This window comes from Lepisosteus platostomus, chromosome 25, assembly GCF_059453375.1.
Source record: "Lepisosteus platostomus isolate fLepPlt1 chromosome 25, fLepPlt1.hap1, whole genome shotgun sequence".
Lineage (NCBI taxonomy): Eukaryota > Metazoa > Chordata > Actinopteri > Semionotiformes > Lepisosteidae > Lepisosteus > Lepisosteus platostomus.
Window position 1 is genome coordinate 5,233,200 of NC_142635.1, and position 23,631 is coordinate 5,256,830.

A 23,631-nucleotide genomic window follows, 5' to 3' on the forward strand; every position below is an offset into this window, starting at 1 on the left:
AGCTGGGGTTAAGGACCTCGCTCAGGGGCTCAACAAAGTAGGATTCTTCTGCCAGCCATGGGATTTGAACCGGCAACCAGCCACAGGCGCAGATCCTGAGCCACATAGCCCCTGGTCCGCTCCCACTTATAAACCCCCTCTAAAAATCTACCCTCCTACAAACACCATCATAAAGTCTGAACTGCAATAGCAAGACAGAACAATCCCCAAAGAGTCTCTCCCATGCAGGGGACACTTCATAGGAATAAATATCCAAGATGAAGACATACAGGACCTTTGATCTCATATTAAAATCTCTCCACGCCTGAAATGTATGACCACTATCTTTATTCTTATCCTTCGCCTTAGTAGCTCCGATTATCATTAGCGCTCAAGTTGTCAAGATGTGCGCGGGATATTCTGCACCCAAAGCGGTCTCGAAATGAAGACCGCAGAGACAAATGTGGGGGACGCAAGCCCACTTTTCCCTTTCCTGGTTTCAGACGCTTCCCCATCTCTGTCCCGACAGCTAACGGAGTCTGGGGCGACTCACCTTCATGGCTGCCCTGTAAAGCGACACACCTGGCCGCGCGCACACTGACAAACTCGCGCTGGGATGCTGTTGCTCCCAAGCCCTGCTCCTCTCGGAAAAGAGACCCCTCGGAAATCTTGTTATTTTTTTCTCCGGCCCCGGTCCGCGATCTGCTCGCCAGTTCCTCTTTCACTCCGGCTTTGTCTCTGGTCACAGCGCAAGTGCAGGTAAGCAACTCCTGTTCCTGTACTGCGCAGAGGGAGGGGCCCGACAGCGAGCCTGATCTCTTCACAAAACGCTGCCCCAGCACAGACTTGTTTAACCTGAAACAAGACACCTCTCAGACTCCCCCCCTCCTCTGTCTCTCTCTCTCACGATACCTTCCTCGCTGATCAGCCCCAAGGCTTAATGTTAATGTTAATGTTAATGTTTCTTTATTAGCCCTATACAATTTCTTGCATTAGGAATTCATCTTTTCGCATACCCCAGCTTTTCTCCATGGAGATACAGACACACAGACAGGGAGAAGCTTGGGGTCAGAGCGCAGGGTCAGCCATTGTACGGCGCCCCTGGAGCAGTTAGGGTTAAGGGCCTTGCTCAGGGGCCCAACCGAGTAGGATTCCTCTGCCGGCTGCAGGATTTGAACCGACAACCTTCCAGTCACAGGTGCAGGTCCTGAGCCACAGAGCCCCCGCTCCGCCCAGGCGTGTCAGACATCATCTTCCAATTCCAAACTCAAAGTGGGAAAAGAAGGGTTTTCATGCGGAGGCATCGCCCACATCCTGCAGACAACATACGGGAGAAACACCAAGGGCAGAGAAACTGCTAGGATATGTCGTCAGAAATGTTGAATTTAAATCAGGCGATGTCACGTTAAAAACAGCGTAACGCGATAATAAGGCCTCCTTTACAATACGGTGCCCGATTGTTGTCAACACGTCATCAGAAAGATATGCCTGCTCTGGAATCAGTCCAGAGAAGAGCAGCTAGAGAGTTTCTGGGGCTTAAGGGCATGTCCTACACTCGGCAGAGGAAGCGCAACCCCTTTAAGTCCTGAAAAGAGAAGACTATCAGGAGACCTGGTGCAAGTATTCGACGTCTGACCAGGTCAACCCTGCGGATGTCTTCAGGCTCCACAGTGGGACATAATTCTGGAGGACGGAAGTGGAAACTATTTGGAAGTGCATTTAAAAACAAAAAACAAAATTGGGAACGGGAGGCGCTGCCTTACACAAAGAGTTGTGGGAGAGGGCAACAAGCCACCCAGCCATTGTCGTTGAAGCCGATACCCTGGCTTCTTTCCAGAAACAGAAGCTAATTGATCCCCGGATCTCATCCAGCTAACATCCAAAACTGGCTAGAGGGGGCCAAATGTTCTTATGGTCTTATAACAGCAGAACTTGAAAGATTTGTAAACACAACCTCTGCCGCACAGAAAAGGTCATTTTAATGGTGATTTGGCATTGCAGATGGGTTACAGCCTCTCATTCTTAGCTTCAAATTTGTGTAGAAATGCAATGAAAGTGTAATGGTAACTTTTCAAACCTATCCCACCGCAGCTCCGCACAGCGGACCCCCTGAATTGTAACACAGTTTCCGAATGACTTGGCGATGCCTTTGTCCAAAGCGCACACTCTCCGCATCACTGGAGCAATTCAGATGACAGCTGTGTCTCCCCCGGGATTTGAACCCGCAACCTCCCAGTTACCCAGAATCCAGAATCCTGACCAACGCTCTACAGCGGGAATAATCGACACAGGCGCCGACAATCCCCTGTCATATCAAAACAATTAAATTGCACGTGCTTTCTGTATGAGGTGCCAGTCCCTGCTTGAAGTGCCCAGACGAACAGCCACAAACTGCGGCTTTTGTGCTCGTGGCCGGGTGGGGTGGTCGCACCCAGGTTCTCTCAATGAGAAACCCCAAGGGGTCCACTAGGGTGGAGCTGTGCATCTGGAAGTCTTTGACTGGGAGCCCGGTATCACACAAACAATGAACTGTGCTGCTAGGAGTTCTGCATTTGGAAGCATCCGACCTTCACGTGCTTTGCCCTCTCAATGACTGCTCATTAAGGCTCATTAACCCTCATTAGCGCGAGGAGGCGTTAGGACAGGCGATAAAACCCAGAATAAAAGAGCCCGGGGACTGTTTCACGAAGCTGGTTCAACCGGTTCAAGACTTTCTCAAACTAGGGTGGAATTAACCCTGAAACTGACTGTTTGCCCTGGTTCCACGCCGGCCGACCTGGTTGCGCCGGTCCGATGAAAGCGATTCGGGTTTGAACACTAGTTGCGCGTTCACGACGCGCCTCCGCAGGCAGGCGGGTACCCCCGCGGGCAGAACCGCGGCGACGGAGCGCGGGTCTGAAACCGGCGACCACGAACTGCAGCTCTTACTGGCAACGTCCGAGGATAAAATCTGTTGTACGGGCGAGGAGCTATGCTGTGGCCACTGCAAAAGCCAGAGAAGACGCTTGGCGATCAATCGCCGATAGCCTCAATGCGGAAGTTAATTAAAAATAGCAATGAAATGTCTCTAGCTAGGACAAAACTATAATAAAGTGTGCGAGAGCGCTTGTGTTGGCATTGCTGGACTTCCATTCCTATGGCATGGAAGTGGGTCGCCTCTGTAGGCTGTTGTGTAGCTGTACAATACTGTTTTATGTAGCTGAAATACAAGAATCTACAAGAACACCATCCACAGTGCTCCTGTACAATACGGTACAGTAGTGTAACTCTCTGAATGAAGCCGTTCCCTTGTTGAACCAACAAGAAGAAGCCAGAGGAGTCATCTTCATCAGCAACAACACAATAAAGACATGGATTTTTAACCAGCCTTTTGTGGTGTGAATGAAGTAGTGTAGGGGAGGCTGCCTCACCCCCACCCGATGTGCAGAAGGTTTTAATCCAGATTAAAAAACAGGGGCCTAATTAAAATGAAAAGAAAAATCTAACGTAAAGAAGAAATGAATATATCCTACACAGACCTGGTCACCACTTCACCAGGATGAGGTTGAGCTATGAAGTCTCTCTCAGTTCTGCTGCCCTGTTGGTCCAGATGTTCAGGAGCAACATTCACAACAGGACATGTTCAGTGTTGTGTCCCCATCTACAGCGCGGTGTGGAATCTCAGTGTCAAGTCACAGACCACTTGATTCCATAGGAAACGCTATGATGATGGAAACGGAATATTAGGAACTCCTACGTCTAGGGAACACTCACAGGGGACATACATTTACAAACTCCTCTTGATGGAAAGCAGGAATAGCTTTCATTGTCGTTTGAATTTTGTTTTTGCCATACATGGATCCTGTGAACCGATTTTCTGTGGGGGAAAAAGCAGCTTCGTTAGGCCCTGTAAGTTATTTAATGAGGATGTCCGCGCAGTTCAGAGCACCCACTTTATTAGGGAATGCTATAAGAAATGTTCAGATCACAGTGCATAGCTAGAGGGAACAGAGGCTACATGTACAGTGGGTAGAATTATACACGAGAATATTACCAGCTATTTCATTAAAACCCTGTTTGATGCTATTCTCTAATGTATGGCCAGGGAACATTATGAAAGCACACAAAAACGGTTTTAGTGCAAACACCACTTTCCTCGTTGCATGACACACTGTGGCTTCACTGAAGCACTCTGAGTCGCCAATACAGTAAAGTCACAAAGAATCTCAGCCCTGTGAACAGAGCTTGAGTTTCTTTTAGCACTGAGCTACCACAAGCAATATGCTCAGTTTAAGAGATTGTGAATGTAAAGTAGACCCTGTCTGCCGAAACTGTATTTGTCACATAAAAACTAACAGTGAACTGCAGTGGGTTTTGCCCATCTCGAAAAAGCTCTAATGTCAACTGGATCCCTGAAGACCAGTGACGTCTATTGGGGACAGATTGGTCAGATTGTGAGCTCTTAACCACCAAGCCAGGCTAAAGAACAGGTGAGGGATAGAGGATGTGTTGCTATGGTAACTTAACCGGACACAATGCAAGCTTACTTCATGAAACCGAAAAGCCAGACTTTTGTTAACATGTTTACTAAAGTTATCCAGCTGACTGCGTGATCTCGCTTCATGAAACAGCTCCACGACTGAATTTGCATTTTGCAGAGTTGCAGCCCGAATATTGCCAACCACCGAAAAGATCCTTCTCCCAAGTCACCTTCCAGCCTGTCTTGGTTGCTTGATTGATTATTCAGGATGATCCATTGAGGGCCCAAGCAAATTAGCTCCCACCTTCAGTGTAAATATTTTGATGCCCAGACACCCATACGTCTGTATATTCAAAGAAACTATGCTTGAAAGACAAGATTAGCATGCATACTACTGCACAGAGCACAGAAAATAACTGATATCAAATACTGGGCTACACACATAAGCTTATCCATCCATTTTTTTAAAAGAAAATCCATCCATTTTCTAACTGCTTCTTCAGAAGCCTATCCCAGCAAGCAACAGGGACAAGGCAGGGTACACCCTGGACAGGACACCTGTCCATCACAGGACACAGACATAGACACCATGGACAGGACACCAGTCCATCACAGGACAGACACACACACTCACACCAGGGCCAATTTTCCAGAAGTCAATTTACCGACCAGCATCTCTTTGCATTGTGGGAAGGAACCCACAAGAACAGTGAGAGAGAACATACAGACCCCACACAGACAGCACCCCAGGAATCGAACCCAGGGCCCCAGCACTGTGAGGCAGCAACAGTCACCACTGCACCACCTTGCCACCCATGATACTCCTGAACTTGTTATTTTTTTAAAGTGTTTTATTTGTAAATATTCTTTGTGCATTTGTAAGTAATGTTCAGTATTAATGGACCTGGATTTAAAGTATGACATAAGAATATTAGTCAACCACAGTCTGATCACTTTGATCAGCTTGCAAGACAGCTTTCAACTCTCTCTCACCAGGATTTTCAAGACACACCTGGATGGCATCCTTCCAATCAGGACGGGAGGCGCTGCTTTACACAAAGAGTGGTGGGGGTGTGGAGCTGGGATCAATTCGCTGAGAACTACCAAACAGTGCTCTGAACTCGCCCATGTTCTGTTATTACTCTTACTGACAGAGCCATGACAGCGACCGGCGCCCCGTTAGAAAAACTCAGGAGATTCGCCAGGACCGATGAACCAGTATCCCGAACCCCGAACCCCGAGAATCGGGGGTTGTAGGGGCGGGGGGTTGTCCGGGTCCTATCTATCAACCTCTCCTGGGTTGATCGGTTTCAAATACTCCCGGTGCTGGCCAGAGCCTCGAGAGCGACCGTCAACAGGGCGCCCGCCCGCCCGCCCGCCCGCTCGCTCGCTGGAACGCGAATTCACACCTGAGCAGGAGGGCGGGCGATCTCCCGCTCCGTGCTGTGGGGTATCCTGCGGGGACAGGAGCGCTGACGGAAGTACGGGCCGTGCAGTTTCCACGATGACCATTTCCACGAGCAATTAGCACGAACAGCGGGCCGGATCGCGAAGGCACGCGCAGCAGTCCCGTTTATTTTTTTTAAAAAAAAGTATCAAATCGGCACCTACCGGAATAACAGGGCTAAGAAACGATCATCCGGCGGTTCCCCCTTGCCTCCTCACTGGTCCCTGGCGAAGGACAGGGCTGGGAACGTGGTTTGGGAAGAGATTCTGTTTCGCCCCCTTGAACGACCCGCCTGAAGTTTCTGCAGTAGTCTCGGTCTGACCCCCTCCCGCTCGTCTGCCTCTCCGGGATTAATCGGGGTTCTTTATAAACGTCGCCCCCGTCCCGCTACTGCTCTCCGACAGGAAGAGCCGGCCTCCACCTGCCCCGGGTCTGCCCCCCTGCACTTCCTCCTGGGTCTGAATTCAGTCGCGCCGTGCACAGGTGTCTGCTTCTCAGCCTCGCCAGCAATAGAAGCCGATATTCCTCGCACTTCCTTGATCCTGGTTTTCACCAGGAAGCTGTCCTTTTGTCTCCCGTCTCTCAGGACGGCCCGCTCGCTGGATCTTCCCGACTCGAGCCAGGAAAGGCGTGGGCCTCTCTGTCTTCATCTTTTTGTTATCCAGGCTGCACTTTCTCACACAGTGAGAGCTACCCGAGCCTTCTCTCCTGCCGCCACACATGCACTGCTCCCAGCCCAAATAAAAGCCACTGGCGCACACGGGGGGGTATCAATTCTCAATCTCGGAGCAGTGACATACAGACATGGGTTTCAGGAAATGAAGGTCTTTCGTCTGGCACAGAGCAAATTGTGCATTGAGTTTCATTTCATTGGCCTATTTGCTAACTGACCCAGCACAGTACAGGTGTGAGCTCACACCCGAAGAAGGCTTCACAGCCTAAAACGTTCTCTCTTCTCTTTTCCACAGGGAATAAACCTGTTACTTGTTCCTTTTTAGACTATGCATCCTGACGCAGATGCCCACCTGAACTACAGTACAGGAGCGCTGGGGGTATCCCAGCAAGCAATGTCCATTGCAGGACACACCCACACACACACTCACACCTGGGCCAGTTTTCCCAAGAGCTAATTAAAACGACCAGCTTGTCTTTGCTTTGCATCGTGGGAGGAAACAGGAGCACCTGGATGTAACCCCACACCAACTTGGAGAACATGCAAACTCCACCCAGATAGCATCCCAGGAATTGAACCCAGGGCCCCAGCACTGCATGGCAGCAACACTGACCACTGCATCACTGTGCTTCCTGGGAGTTTAACACAGACTGTTAAAACCAACCCCAAGGGCTACTAAAAATGAGAAAACGGACAAATCCATTAGATCCAAAATCCAAATGAGAATTATGGGTCAATCATAACCGAGAGAATTTTCAGTGGCCTCCTTGAATTAAAATGTGGATCACTACAAGGGAGAGCATGAGTGTATTGTCTGCGTACATAGGGAATGCATTTTTAGAATAGGTATCCATAGGTTTTGTTTTTTGGATTATGAAGCAGAGAGGGAAAAAAAAACACAGGCTGACATTCCTCTGTGAGGCAGATCTGACAAGCACGTGACGACATGTTTATGTCCCATACCCCACGGTCTGTGTGCAACGAACCAGTTCCGCCCTTTCTGAGAGTGTTGTTGATTCATCAGTTCATGGGGTTCCTGCATTCCGAAACCACCGACAGGCTGGAAAAGTAAAGGAGCAGACTCATCTGCAAACCGGTTTTCTGTGTCTCTGTTATCGTGACTCATGCTGTTTGGAGGCACTGTGGCGCAGTGAGTGGCATTGGGGCTTCGAGGTCCTGAGGTCCTGGGTGTGAGTCGCAGGGTGCTGTCTGGGTGGAGTTTGCATGTTCTCACCAAGTTTGAATGGGTTTTCTCTGGGTGCTCTGGTTTCCTCCCACAGCCCAAAGATTTGCTGGTGGGTTGATTGGCATCTGGGAGTGTGTGTGTGTGTGTCCTGTGCTGGACTGGACTGGTGTCCTGTGCTGGACTGGTGTCCTGTCCAGGGTGTACACTGCCTTGTACCCATTGCTTGCTGGGATAGATTTTAGCTCCCTCCCGCAACCCTGAGTTGGATGAAGTGGTTAGATAATGAATGGAATGGATGTTTCAAAATAAGAAACACGCATTGGGTCATTGGGCTGGGCCTGGAGGCCTTATGTCACAGCGATACTATTTCATCATTTTGGAGTGACGAAGGATCAGGTGACTATGAGATATTTTTCTCCAAACATTTCCTTCCACTAAATATATAAACACTTCCCGTCTGGACTGGTGTGTATCTCAGGTTATTAAATAGTTCAATGAGTTCATAGACCATTAGTAGTGTTACTTTTGTTATATGAAGATTAATGGAGGAAAACTGTTCTCTAAATTGGGTTACAACTCATGTCGAGCCTGAAATAGACCACCAAAAGTTTCTGCCAAGTCATAAAATTATAAAACTGTAGAAAGCTACTCATGTTTAGCTTAACTTAACTAGCAAATAAGCAGAATGTGTAGAATAAACTCCTCTCTTAATGATTCACTGACAGAGACAGGAGTGAGAAATGCATTCTAAAGCTTGTAAGTAAGCAGCAATATTTCCAGTTTTGTTCTAGAAGTGAAACTAAAAAATGTTGAGTTTGGGGCAAAGTGTAGCTCATTTAAAAACATTTTGGATACAACGGCAAGCCCCGATTAAGAATCAATCATTTTGAAAAGTCAAAAGCGTTATCTCTTTAATCTTTTTTGGCAGATTGAGAGAGATCTGGCATTATTTTCACAACTTTGAGCACACGACTTCCTGCTCTGTCTTGGAGCGAATTCAGCCCCAGCGAAAGCCGACACCGATGTGGAGTTGATAAGGAGAGCCAGTCAGCATACGTTCAGTCCTGTCTGATTTCGGGTGGAAATGTTTTGCTACATCTACGTCACATCATCAGCAGCAGTGGGACAAGGTAGCCAGTGCTTGATTTATATCTGGTTGTGTTTTGCTAAATATTTGGTATCATCAATATAAAAATCTAAACTTGGCAGATTTTGACCTCATTTTAGCACATACTGGGTGGCACGGAGACACACTGGTGAACGTTGCTGCCTCACAGTGCTGGGTGGGGGCCCTGGGTTCAATTCCTGGGGTGTTGTCTGTGTGGAGTTTGCATGTTCTCCCCATGTTCACATGGGTTTCCTCCGGGTGCTCCCACGGTGCAAAGACATGCTGGTGAGTGATGGACTGGCGTCCCGTCCAAGGGGTATCCTGCCTTGTGCCCTTTGCTTGCTGGGATAGACTCCTGCTCCCCTGAGACCCCGAACTGAAGTGGTAAGAAGATGGATGGATTGGAGAAATATTTCCATGGGTTCCCTTAAAAGAGCGTCAGGAGTCCGTCTCAGAGGTTAAAAGAAGTTTTCATTTCATGCGCATGGGAGCGAAGCACACAGACATGCCCGGTGTATTTTTCTCAAAGTGATTAAACTTTGTGATCACTAAGTGATTAAATATTTTTCTCTTCTCTATCACGCCTCCCTGTGCTGATCAGACTGGCAGTGTCCCAAAATCACGGACATCTTCCTCTTCCCTATCTGCCAAAGATGCACTTCTTTTAACACATTTGGTTACTCAGGTTCGTAGCACACACTCCTGAATCACACAGTATAGAATCACACAGCAGCCCTTGGGTCCAGCGTTCTTCCCCTCCAGTTCAAACCAGTATGTCCACCTTCTAAAATAGCGCAGCTCCAGCAGGAAAAGTTGGTACAAAGCTCACAGAGGCCCTCTGAACAGATGGTAACACACACAAGAGATACTAAACAGAACGGGTCTGAGCACAATTGCGATTGTTTGCAGCCTCTCCGAGAACGTGCCCGCAGATCCACAGCAAACGCAAGCCGATGTCAGACACCAGTGACGCGCACTTCCCTGCCTGTGGGTTCAACGCACAACCACTGAAACGGAGATTACATCACTGAACCGCTAACGAGAAAACACCCCCAAGCACTCTCGGACGGAGAAGCACCGCATTTCTGTTGCAGTTCTGACTAATTTGTGGCTCGTTTCGGAACAGCGCAGCGTCTACGAGGCGAGATCGGCATTTCCCGGCTCTGGTCTGTCGGAGAAGACGACACCAAATTCTCACCCATACGTCGTGGGCACTCCTAGAGACGCTGTCGTCTCCCAGAGCGATCGAGCGGTCAGCCTTAAGGAAAAGGAGAGAACACACCCAATGCACTGGAGAGATCCAGTGAAAGCCCATGCATTTTTACAGAGACACACCTACAGTATGAGCGATTACAGAGAGATTAGCATGCCATACACACAACCTTCTCTGTCGTGGCATTCCAGGTGGCCTGGCTAAAGCACAGCTTTGTGGAATACCGCCCACCCACGGGTTCGAGTAACCAGTCCCAGCCAGTGTAACGTGTGCAAAAGGCCTGCGGAAAGGCACTGTCTCTTGGTGGAATGTTCACATGTTCGTCCCTCACGGAGCTGCATTGAACAAAATAATTTGCTGAGATCTCCCCCAATCCAGAGGGGGCTCTCCTTTGTCAATGTCAATTAGACTCTCTAATGGGTTTTCCCCAAGCAGGGTGCACTCCTGGTTGAGCCCCCCCCCCCCCCCCAGGATTGGTAGGTCAGGGGCCAATCAGCATTCAGATCAACAGTGACATCAGCAATGGACCCGAGACTCCTCCAATCAGCACTAACTCTCCTGGCAGGCACGGAGAAGAGCGGCTCTGCCACATGAGGCCCCTCACTGGGAGCCATATGCTGAATAATCCCGAGATTCCATAGCGGGGTCATCCGAGCGAAGGGGGGGGTAAATACATTGGAAAACAAACCATCTGGCGAATCGTCACAGAAAAATACTCACTCTCCTTGGCCTCTCAGAACGTTCTCCTTTTCCAGAGGCTCTCAAACTCCCCTCTTTTATTGCCAGTAGAAAGGGATTCTGCTGATCATTGGGCACAAACAAAAATAAATGCCACTGTGGGCACAAAACTCTTTCCACAGACAAGCAGCTCTGCATACAGGGCAGTTCCTGACGCCTCGGTGGTACTATTGCAAACATTCGGGGGCCTCCACAGCTGTGGACGTTTTTCAAGAAGCAAAGAGAATGACGCAGAAGATTAGAAAGATGATTTTTAGGGTGCAGAGGCGTCAGGGTGGGGGATAGAGGGGAAGCAGAGAAAAAGAGGAAGGAGAGGAGAAGGGGGAGAACCGATCAGAGCTGAAGTTTTCATCCTGACAAGGGACCGATCGATCGGACCGGCAGTTAATCGTCCTTTCTCCGATGCATTTGGATTTTATTCCAAGCCTAGCCTGCAGCTCGATTGTGCATCCCTTGCAGATGGAGAGGGATTGGTTAGGAAAAAAACCAAAACAAAACCAAAGAGGCGTTTGAGGCAGAAAGACCCACCTGTGGGGCAGCAGGTGGTCTGTTGGGAGGACCGCAGAGGGAAGAGACGGATTCAGACAGAGAGAGGGGACACAGCAGTGTCAAAGGGGCAGAGAACAGGAAGGTGTTGCTCTGGGGTTGAGCTGAGCCCTGACCTGACTGCACCTCTCTACCGCGAGTTCCTTTCAAAGAGGGGAGGAGGATCACCTCCATTCCGGTTCGTGACCTTCCCTCTTGCTCTGGTATTCACCAGCTACTCTGTCGGCTCACATCAGAGGACTGGGGAAAACCCCGCCGCTTGTTCAGATAATACTACTTCCTCTAACACCGCTATGTTCAGGGCTCTCTCTTCTCTCGCATTCCCTGACGGAAACTTGAACGGCAGGCAGGGTCGCCCCGCGAGAGAGAAGACTCTGAAGCTCCGACGACGCCATGGGCGAGCTTCACACCATCCGCGGTCGCAAAATACACCCCAGTCCATCATCCAGCATTGTTCACCTGCAGCCACGTCAACCTGCAGCTCCCAGCTGGCAGCCCCACTGGAGCTCAGCAGGTGTGAGCCTGGCCAGTACCTGGATGGGAGACTCCTGGGAAAGCTGAGGCTGCTGCTGGAAGAGGTGGTAGTGGGGCCAGTAGGGGGCGCTCACCCTGCAGTCTGTGTGGGTCCTGATGCTCCAGTATAGTGACGGGGACACTAGACTGTAAACAGGCGCCGTCCTTCAGATGAGACATAAAACCGAGGTCCTGACTCTCTGCGGTCATTAAAATTCCCAGGGCGTTTCTCGGAAAGAGTAGAGGTGTTACCCCAGTGTCCTGGCCAAATTTCCCCCTGGCCTTTCCCAGTCATGGCCTCCTAATAATCCCCATCTCTGAACTGGCTTCATCACTCTGCTCTCCTCCCCACTGAGAGCTGGTGTGTGGGGAGAGGACTGGAGCATCATCCAGGTGGGGCTGCACACCTTTTGGTGGGGGTGGAGGGGATCCCCATGACCTCTAAAGTGCTTTGAGTGGAGTGTCCAGAAAAGAGCTATAGAAGTGTGAGGAATTATTATTATTACTAGATGTTGGCGATTGGCACAACCCACGCTTCTCAGAGCCCCTACAGGACCGTTACCATTGACTGGAGGTGTGATGTGCTTTTCACTGATCACGCCGCCAGCTCCCAGATGCCCAGCCGGCCAACACGTGCCCAACCGCAGCCCTCTCTGCCCGGGCAGGAGCGCCGACCGATGATCGAACGACACAAACCAGCGATGTCTGGTCTGCTCGAGGCTCAGCCTTGTAATCAAGCCTTTCACTGGACCACATCACCCTGGTTTGTAAGCCAGCAGCACAAGCTCACAAGGGTTGTGACACTCGAGCCATAAGAAGGCGAATTTACTGTCAGGTGTGACCTGAAAACAAAATAAGCTCATTTACTGTAAGTCTGGAGAGGGAAATGATGGTCAATTGTCTCGGAAGCACACGTGTACCACAAAAGGCAGCAACCGGAAACTCTCCCGACTGGAATGACAAAAGATCAAAGAGTTAATATTCTGGTTCGCTTTTGTCCGCTCGTGTTCTGTGGAGTTACAGTAAACTAAACCCCCATGTGCTTCAAAGACAACAAAAAAAAGTCAGCCTTTAAATACACCCGAAACGAGGGCGAACCCACGATTAATAAGAAGAACACTTTTAATGAGAGTTAGACAGAACTGGGGGGGTGACATGTTGATAATAAACAGTTGTACTATTTATTAATCGTCATATTATTTTTGCACTGTTTTTGTCCTGTTAGTATACTTCTCTGTTTGGGCACAGTTTATGACAATTTTGCACTGGCACCATACTGTTATTGTTATTGTATTTCTGGCGATGGTCTTGTCTGCTGTTCTATTCATATACTGCACCTGAGAGACTCACGAGAAATGACTTTCCCTATACTACGCACCCGTGTAGGTTTAATGAGAAAAAGTTTAATTGAGTTTGCTCCTGGCAGGATCTAGAACAGGAATCTCCTTCCCTGGATCTGGAGGGCTCCAGTTGAGCAGATATTACAAGAAGCCTTTAAATCATTAATTTCTAAAGCCCTGGAGCAATGCAACTGACCAGTTAAATAGGTGGGGTATTAAATTAAGGAATTTACAGAATCTCCATCCATTTTCCATTCTAGCAAGTAATGGTCAAAAGACAGGAAACACCCTGGACAGGACACCAGTCCGTCACAGGAAACACATCAACACACACACCCTGGACAGGACACCAGTCCGTCACAGGACACACACACCCTGGACAGGACACCAGTCCGTCACAGGACACACACACACACACCAGGATCAATTTTCACAGAGCACCTGGAGGAAACTCACAAGAACATGCAAACTTCACACAGACTGGGTCCTGGGAATTGGACCCAGGGCCCCAGCAACGCTCACCACTGCGCCACCATGTCACCCATTTAGAGAATATTTGGTGCAACAAAAAATCACAAAACCCCTGAGCCTGAAAGACCAGTGCTCCATCACAGAAAAAGTACTTCTTTAACTGATCAATGAAGAGATCTTAATCATTAAATAACAGATGATTTAGGGCGATCTAGAAGAATAAGGGGAGATGGGCTCTAAATATTGCTTCAAGACAAAAAAGCGTTATTAGTTCGTTTGTTCTCCCTGCTTTATATGGATGATGCTGTCTGGATTTCTTCAGAATGAGGGCTGTAAACACGCACCAGAAGGCGTAAGGGGAAACGATTGGAAATACATTGCAAATTGAGAACGGGAGGCTCTCCTTTACACAAAGGGTGGTGGGGGCATGGAACGAGCTATCCAGCCCCCATCGTTGCAGCGGGTGCCTTGGCTTCTCTCAGGAAAACAGCCGGATGAGATCCTGGGACCAATTCACTAGATGAGCTGAGGCGCCCCCACCCTCGTTTGTATCTGTGCCGATTTTCGTACAAATGCCAGCGCACCTTGCGACAGTTCAGACCAGCTGCTCTCTCAGTCTCCATCACAACACGGCACCGGAAGACGCACTGTACGCAGTTTTTGTGATGGGTTTCAGGGGATGCATCTCCCTCTGCTGTTTCTAGATGAAATAACAGGCTGTTTCCCCCAGAGGAGAAGATCGCCACTTTCTTGACGGGAAATTCCATTGCTTCGATGCGAGTTGACGGCACATCCCGAAAGGACCACAAAAACAAAAGCACAACAGCTCAGTGTGTCTTTGGCTTATTTTAGAGGGGCCCCGTGCGATAATTGTTGACTAATTTGACGCTTTAAATGGAGACCCTTGCACTAAAAAAAGCGAGCGAAAGTCACAAGGACACACACAGACACACGCTCACACCAGGACCAATTTTCCCAGAAGGGAATTAACCCACTAGTGTGTCTTTGGGTTGCGGGAGGAAACCGAGGCGCCATACAGCACACCCCACAAATCCGACATTGGACCAAATCAACAATCATCGCGTGCAGGTGAACCACTGAGACACAACAATACATCTCTCAGATAGAGATTGTGGACCTAATGAGCAATCATTGAGCTCAGTTAAAAGGCGGCGCAGTGGTGAGTATTGCGGCCTTGCAGCAGTGGGGCCCTGGGTTTGATTCCTGGGGGGCTGTCTGTGTGGAGTTTGCATGTTCTCTTCATATTCATGTGGGTTTCCCCCTAAAGTCTAAAAACATGCTTGTAGGTCAGTTGGGGCATAGTGGGATAATTGAGTGTGTCTGTGTCTTGTGTCCCATCCAGGGTATATCCTGCCTTGTGCCTGTTGCTTGCTGGGATAGGCTGAAGAACGCTGTGACCCTGTACTGGATAAAGTGGATAGAAAATGGATGGATGGAAGGTAAGCAGTGAATCAACATCTGTGCCTAGATTTGCATGGAAAACAAAACATCACGACATTTCCCCGACAGAACAAAACAGGAAGTCCCTCCCCTCTCAAGAGAGAGACGTCCTAGCTGGGGGTTAAAGGGGAGGAGCTTTTCAATGACAAACACGGTTGGCAGCCAATCAGATTTCAGTGTCCTGGCAGGAAAACGCTGTGGCCCGGTTCTCCTCTGAGCCGGTCTCTCATTGGCTGTCCCCTGCGGCTCTATTGACTCGCTAGTCGGGTTCCGCCAGTGACGGACCGAGGCAAAACGAAGGCACTCACACCCCGAGGCAGAGATCAAATGAGCAGCCCCTCCACCCCTTGTTTACCTCACTGGTTTAAAAATAAATACAAAGAGCTCACGCGTTTGCATGCAGGAATCTGGGTGAGCCCAGCTCTCAACAATGCAGGTGCTCTGCCCAGATATGTCTAGAATCCACAACTGGTGACTTAATAAAAGCAGGATGCATGCTTACCAGTCCACTGTAGTTCCGAATTAAACTCTGTCCATGCCTCGGCACAACCCAGCCCTTGTCAGGATATTAATTAAGGTTTAGGGATTCGGTATCAATACTGGAATATTTTGCAAGTTGATAAAAGCTGCGGAAACATCTGGTTCCTATTAAACATCTGATTCAGTGTTGTACAGTATGTCCCTGATTAAGGATTGTTTAATAGTGCAATGTTGATCAAGTTCAATACATTCTAATAAAGTTATAATAATAATGTATAATAAGTCCTTACACTTACATAGCGCTTTTCTAGACACTCCACTCAAAGCTCTTTACAGGTCATGGGGATCCCCTCCACCCCCACCAGTGTGCATCCCCACCTGGATGATGCTCCAGTCCTCTCCCCACACACCAGCTCTCAGTGGGGAGGAGAGCAGAGTGATGTAGCCAGTTCAGAGATGGGGATTATTAGGAGGCCATGACTGGGAAAGGCCAGGGGGAAATTTGACCAGGACACTGGGGTAACACCCCTACTCTTTTCAAGAAATGTCCTGGGATTTTTAATGACCCCAGAGAGTCAGGACCTCGTTTTTACGTCTCATCTGAAGGACGGCACCTTTTTACAGTACAGTGTCCCCGTCACTATACTGGGGCATCAGGACCCACACAGACCGCAGGGTGAGCACCCCCTGCTGGCCCCACTAACACCTCTTCCAGCAGCAGCCTCAGCTTTCCCAGGAGTCTCCCATCCAGGTACTGGCCAGGCTTGGATGAAAGTGAAGTTGAAAGTGTTTCTAATCCATTTCCACTGGACAGCAGCTCTTTAACTTCAAGTGTGCACGAACAGCTGTGACTGCAATGCTAAATACACCCAATGAGTTTAAACTGTGCCATTTTTTTTTCTGCGGATTCGTGCTTTTTTAAATCACTATTTCTATCAGGAGGATGCAGCATTACTCACGAATCAGGATCAAAGAGATGGTACAAACCCGTTGCATGATTTGATCAAAGGAAACAGTCAAAGGAAATTTCCTTTGCATAATTTACAATATGATGCACTTGCTTGCTTACCTGCTCTTATCAGACACCATCAGGTCACCACCTGCACACCCTCCTCTGCTCTGCTCCAACGCAGGGAGTGACAAACAGGCGCTCGATCAGCAGAAATCTGCTTGCAGTATCCCCCTCCCCGACGGGCTCAGCAAACAAGAACATCAACACCTATAACTACCTGTGACCATGAACAAAGCCCTTCTATTTAAAGCTCGCTTATATCATCGTTTATATATATACAAATCATGTGATCACTGAGCATGTGGGAGAATGGCTACTCTAACACAAGGTCATAGTGTAGAGACTATGCACAGCTTAAAAGAGTTCCAAGTCTAAAACAAAGACATTTCCTTAATTACACCTTTGCGGCCTAGTGAAGACAAGGCTTTTACTTGGCTGTGAATGTCTGCTCCACTTTTACACTGCCTTTACCCTGCGGTGCTCGTGTAAATTTCACCAGGCCTGGTGCTGTTGTAGCAAAGCATGAGATCATAAGGAGGATGTACAGTGCTATCAACCCCACAATGCATTTCTTTTTTTTATGCATGCCTGCTTGTTCCGTTCACAGGAGACCCCTGGGGGAATGTCTTTAATCATTGAAGTGATAAAGAACGCTGGCCCCATCGGCGGTTTTCCAAACCAGTCCAGCAAGTTCAGGAACGTGGATGGAAACCTGTCAAAAATACATTCTGCTCTGTAGCCGCAGTGCTATTGACGTGCTATATGAGCCTGTCCCAGAAAGCAATGGGATGAACTACGAGCCAGGATAAACAGACAGCTGAAATCTGAACTCAAACCCCTTCTGGTGTTAAGACAGAAGCCTTCACTGTGTACGGCAGGCTGGGGTTATGGACAGAAATGCCCACTTTTGTCATCATATTTTATCCCCATTTATGATTTTCAGGATTTATTTGTCTGTGCCCCCAACCCAGTATTGCCCACCAGCAAAAAAGAACAAAGATTTGTTTGGATTCCCTGAGTTTTCGTGACGCAGCTCTCTGGTTTTCTTTCGAAAAGTCACTTCCAAAGATAAACATCATATCACTTTCAGTAGCTGCTTATCCAGTACAGGGTCTTGGGGGAGCTGGGGCCTATCCCGGCATGCAACGGGCACAAGGCAGGATACACCCTGGACAGGACGCCAGTCCATCACAAGGTCACATACAGACACACACTTCTCCCAGAAGCCAATTAACCCACCAGCATGTCTTTGGCCGGTGCGAGGAAAATGAAACACCCAGAGGAAACCCATGCAAACCCAGGGAGAGCATGCAAACACCACCCAGACAGCACCCCAGGGATCGAACCCAGGGCCCTGCAAGGCAGCAACGCTCACCACTGCACACTTGTAAGAAAAGCAGCCCAAAACCGCGCAAGGACAGCACACGATGAAGCTGGCTTGGGTGACGGCAACCTTATTGGCGCTGGTTGACGTGTCACATCAGCCGCGCAGTCTTTAAAAGAGGGGGAATGAGGCCAGACCGGTTTGAAGAATGATGTCGATCCAGTTACCCGCCTGGACGGCAGAGGAGAGCAGACGGGAGTACTTGAGAGCAGGCAGAGGGAGGAGCGGAGCCTGAAGAGAGAGTCTGACGAAGGAAGAGTAAGGGAGAAGCGTCACAATTCCGAACCGACAGCCAGAGAAGGACGAGGCGCGAGGATGAGGGAGTGAGAGGGGGATTATCCCGCTGGACTAATTGTTTCATTGGACATCTTTCCTTTTTCGCAGGGAACCCGCTAGCTGGCATGGCAACCGTCCGTCCCCCGAGTGAGTACGCCCTCCACACCGCCGATAATCTCCGTGTTGTCCGTTTTGCGCTCTTCCTGTGCTGCCTTCACAAAGTTCACATAGGATGAGGATGAGGAATGGGGAAAAAAGAAGGGATCTGCTTTCAGCTAACTAAATATTCAGTCACCCGAATCCCAGGCCTGCAATCAGATCTACGACTTCTGGTGTGATTCTGATCTGATGTTAAACGACCCCAGCCTCTCTCTGGGCTTTTCCCCAGTTGGTGCTGTGCATGATGGGACTTTGGGCCAAAAAGCCCCTGGTATAGACAGAACAGAAAGTGGCGAACTGCGGTCAAGCGCGGCTGGGAGAGAAGGCACTCACGGTACTACTACTGCAGGCGGGAGCGAAGGCGTTGGAGGGAGATGGCAAGGCGGAAACAAAACGGAGAGTTAACGGTGTCCGCGCGTGTGTGTGTGTTTCAGGTCATCGCATAGGGCCTCTCGGGATTGGCATCGCCATCGGCCTGTCGATCCTGGCCTGCCTGCTGATTGTCTGCCTGCTGAAGCACTGCTGCAAGAAGTTCTGTCACTGCCAGCGCAGTGAGTCCCCTCTCCGTCTCCCTGCCTCGCATGACCCATTTTCCCAGCTGATCCCTCATCCAAACATCCAGCCATTGTCTAACCACTTTATGAGGTTCAGGGTCACTGAAGAGATGGAGCCTGTCCCAGAAAGCAATGGGCACAAGGCAAGATACACCCCGATGAGACGCCAGTCCATCTCAGGGCACACACAGACACACACACACACTCACAGCAGGGCAGATTTTCCCAGCAGCCAGTTAACCCACCAGCTTGCCAGGAAACCTGAAGCACCTGGAGGAAACGCAGACAAACTCCACACAGACAGCACCCCAGGAAGTGAACCCAGGGCCTCAGCGCTGCAAGGCAGCAATACGGAACACTGCTCCACCATGTTATCTCGACATCAAACTGGGAAATGTTGTGATGCAAATCAAAGATATGCCAAAAGCAGAAGATGCAGCTTGCTCTTTGTTGCCATTCCAACTGGAACCTGAAAACTGCCAGGTGTCCCCTCTTTGACAACGAAACACTCTCTGCAGAAACCACGACCGGTTCAGCTGCGATTCGGCAAGACTTTGCAAATACAGGTGGCGCTTAAAGGGGAACTGCACTCCCACTTTCTCAGCCTGGTTAATAGATCTCGTTAAAAAAAACACATTTACATTGTAGAAAAATGTGTCAAATTATTAATGGACCCCAAAATCGTGATCTTTGTGAAATTACTGTCGCCATGTTGTCGAGAGTTTCTACGAACTGTCACGTGAGGCGGCCCTTCCTGCTCACTAGTCACTGTAATGACTAATGTTACGTGATGGACGAGCAAATAAGTACAGGTTGTTGACAAGTACTATTTGTCGACAAAACCATCTCTTAGTGGAGAGCAATATTCCTTCTGGATTAAAAGACCTGGATTCACAAGCCTGCGTGTTTACAGTGTAATAGAGCTGCTTCACCTCACCAGAAGTCTTGTTGCCTCGTTCAGAATCATAGAACATGGCGCTGAGCATCCCTGGATATCACCTCAATTTTGTGATGTTAACAGGAGATTTCACAGGTTACTGTGTACATTTTACTTTCATTGCAGCTTGAAATGCACGCATCCATGCCGATTCTTTCTGACCCCCAAATATGAAACGAGTGCTGCAGCTCCCCTTTAAAGTCAGCTGGTCCACTGACACAAGCTGGTCCTGAAAGCTGCAAGCTGTGTAACTGTACCCCTTGGCACACGACACATGCTGCCACGCGGAACATGTTCTTACTGACTGCTGCAGGGCTTGCCCAGGTGCCCATGAGAGGGTAGAAATCGATCTGGAACACAGATCGGTGTACCCCAGGGGTTCCCAAGCCCCAATAGCAGCCCATCTCCCAGCTACCCAGCTGTGCCCTGAACCGACTTAATTACAGGATTCATTCGAACCGGTAACACTAGGTGCAGCTCAAGAGCAATACTATTAGATTTCGGATCAAAGATAAAATCCCAATCCTTTGAGCAGATAACTCGCAAACTTTGCAATCAAGCACGTTTGTTTGCTCAGGTACAACAAGCACACCAAGGAAACTCAGCTGATGAATGAAAACTTACAGGTGTGGGGGCCACCTGCACCAGGAATGTGTACCCCTGGGGTGCACTGCTGTTGCACTGGGGAAAGTGTGGTGTACCTTTGAGCTGGGGGCATTGAATTTCAAGGAGCAAATCAGTCTTCAATTACAGGAGTTTGATCAGGTGGATAAGAGTGTAGAACAGATGGTACAGTCCATCAGAGCCCACTGAGACTGAGAGGGGTGCAGAGTAGAGGTGGTACAGTCCATCAGAGCCCAGTGAGAATCAGAAGGGTGTAAAGTAGAGATGGTACAGTCCATCACAGCCTATTGAGACTGGGAGGGGTGTAGAGTAGAGATGGTACAGTCATCTGGATTATTGCTTCTGTACAGCTACAAAGAGGACTAGTTCTCGGCTCTGAAGGATAATTATGTTCTCTTTCTTTTCTTGCAGAACCCTTCAAGAAAATAACCCTAAAGTAAGTCCCCGACCACCCCGCAAGCTTGCAGGCCTGTCTTAAACTGCAAGGCCTGCTGAGTTTCTCAAACTCTGGCCAAATTCAGATCCACCCAACCCCAGCAGGTCAAGTGGTCAGCTATTTACTGGCTCAGCGGTGACCCTGTGTTGCAGAGCCTGCATGGACTGCCCTACTAGTGACCCTGTGTGTGTACTGGCCCAGTAGTGACCCTGCCTTACACAGGCTGGGTGTACTGGCCAGTGGTGATCCTGTCTCATACGGGCTGGGTGTAGTGGTCCAGTGGTAACCCTGCGTCTGTACTGGCCCAGTAGTGACCCTGTTTCACAGAGGGTGGGTGTACTGGCCCCAGTGGTGATCTTGTGTGTGTACTGGTCCAGTAGTGACCCGGTCTCACAGATCCTGCATGTACTGGCCCAGTAGTGACCCTGTCTCACACAGGCTGGGTGTACTATATGACCCAGTGGTGACACTGTCTCACACAGGCTGGTGTACTGGCCAGTGGTGATCCTGTCTCATACAGGCTGGGCATACTGGTCCAGTGGTGAACCTGTGTGTGTACTGGCCCAGTAGTGACCCTATCTCACAGACCCTGTGTGTGTACTGGTCCAGAAGGGACCCTGTATATATAAGCCCAGTAGCAGTGCAATATATCGCCATTGATCTCATACGTGTGCTGTGCGTTCCCATCCCACAGACGTCTGGGATGGAAGAAGTCTCCGCAACCCTTCTCCGTCAGCGCCATTGTGGCCAAGAGAGAGAAATAGCGCCATCCCACTGGAGAGGAGAGGGCAGAGGACTGGACAGATATACGAGTGGGGGTGATGTCCTTCCAGGAACCCCAACCCTGCTCTTACCCAGACCCCCCCTTTTCACCTCCCGAGGGACCAGCTGGACAATGGCCACTTCTCGCACTCCGGGAAAAACCAAAAGGAAAATGTCTTCCTGTCCCAACTCTTCTTTTTTTCTGTTCTCGTTAAGTCCTGGAGAATCTTTTAAAGGAATCCATAACCTTACAGGCAATTTGATCTATCGGGGTCAAACACCTGTTTGTGCTGACCTCTGACCTCTGACCCCTGCAATGACTCCGGACAATGTAAGGGACATGACAAGGAGGTTGAAGTCAAGCCTCTTCTTGGTCGTCAGCTACATGCACCAGTTTCTACCCCTCTTATCCTCAGATCGGAGTCTGAAACTATGGATTTTTCCAGCCTCCCGCACAAGTCTTCCTGGTTTCCAGTCATTTGGGATTTTATGAGGTTTAAAAGCATTGCTGAAGCCTTCTGGGTAACTTGCCGTGTTAAATTCCTTCTTTCTTTTAAACCATGAGAGAAATAGCCTGCATCTTCTTAACTTGTATTAAACAGGCTTCATCACATCGCAAAGCGATAGATGTAAGGGTCAAGATTAAAGCATTGCTGCTAAGGCAGCAATCTGTTTGTTTTTGTTTGTTTTGCGTCAACTTCAAAATCCTCCTGCTCGCCTATCAGGCTCTGCAATTCAGTACCTGTCTGAGCTATTATCGCCCTACTCCTCACCTCGCAACCTTCGCTCTTCTAATTGTGGTCTCCTATCTGTCCCCCAAGCCTGTTGGCACTTTAAGAGTGTCAACTCAAACTCATAATCAAGCTGCTCCCCCGCCCTGGAAAAGCAGCTTGATTATATGACCAAAAGCCAACTGTATGATTATTGCATATAGCGCCTTTGAAAGCAAAGTTTATTTCATTAGCAGCATTTGTCCCTACTAATCTGTTGTGGCCAAAAGTCACAGTATTTTGTTTTAAAATGACTCCATCATCAAACCCCAGACTCTCAACACAGAGTAGCAGAAGGAGAAAGGTATCGCTGGCCCAGTGGTCTAAGCTCCACAGCCGTTCTCCAAGTATCGGTCCTTTCACGCTGTGTGTGGCCTAAACTTGCTGTGACAAAACTTAAACGAACAATCGCCATTGAGATATGAAAGTCTGCCACTAGGTGGCGGCACAGCAAAAGGGATGTCGGGGTTGGTTTTTATAAAAAAAAAACCTTCTCCAGATGGCTAATTTGATTTTAAAAAAATTCTTAATAACAGCTTTGCTGAACAAATATTTATTTTCCCTTTTTTTAAGCAAATTCCACTGTTTTCCCCCCACAATGACTGCCTCCTTATATCAGTTGTCCATAACATTATAAAAGGTCACAGGTGTCCCCAGTTTTTCCTCTTGTCCCAGGTTGAAGCAGGAACGTTCCTGTTTCTAAATGTAGTACTTATTCCTCTCTGGGAGGGCTTGGTCATCCCAGTCCCTAATTCCTGAACAAACAGCGAGCACTGTGGAAACATCGTGCTCCTTTTGTAAGTGGTCCTTCTTCTGGGTTTTCCAGGTAAGGTGCACTAATTCCATTAAGAAAGCACTTCTTTAAAAAATAATAATAATAAAGAAATGAGAAATGAGTTTCAGTGGTGTGGACAATATTTTCCAGCCTAAACTGCAGAGGATTTCTCCTGTTCTCAACAGGCAGGTGAAGCCGACCTTTGATCTTCCAGTTTCAGATCAGATCACTTTATTGGTCCTATACAATTTCTTGCGTTAGGAATTTGTCTTTTCGCAGACCCCAACTTGAGCAGAAGCTTGGGGTCAGAGTGGAGTTTCTTCCCATT

General features: G+C 48.9%; 1 protein-coding gene and 1 long non-coding RNA gene across 6 annotated transcripts in view; one reads left to right on the top strand and one right to left on the bottom strand.

Moving 5' to 3' along the window:
• The window catches only part of tmprss4a (transmembrane serine protease 4a), a 107,816-nt gene extending 91,103 nt beyond the window's left edge, over positions 1-16,713 (bottom strand). For 3 of the 5 annotated variants that reach the window (XR_015930222.1, XR_015930221.1, XM_088619537.1), the window contains exon 1: positions 533-772. Coding sequence is in view for 1 of the 5 variants with exons in the window: in XM_088619537.1 (XP_088475663.1) it covers positions 533-538 (6 nt within the window). In the remaining 4 variants the exon portion in view is untranslated. Of the gene's footprint in view, positions 1-532; positions 773-6,049; positions 6,547-16,683 lie in introns of those variants that run through there. The other 2 variants (XM_088619541.1, XM_088619539.1) reach the window with 2 other exon arrangements.
• Positions 16,714-18,157: 1,444 nt separating this feature from the next.
• On the top strand, positions 18,158-23,424 carry LOC148640910 (uncharacterized). Its single transcript, XR_015930144.1, has 5 exons — positions 18,158-18,268; positions 18,395-18,433; positions 18,880-18,996; positions 20,972-20,996; positions 21,691-23,424. It is a non-coding gene; the product is annotated as an uncharacterized LOC148640910 (long non-coding RNA).
• The last annotated feature ends 207 nt before the right edge of the window (positions 23,425-23,631 follow it).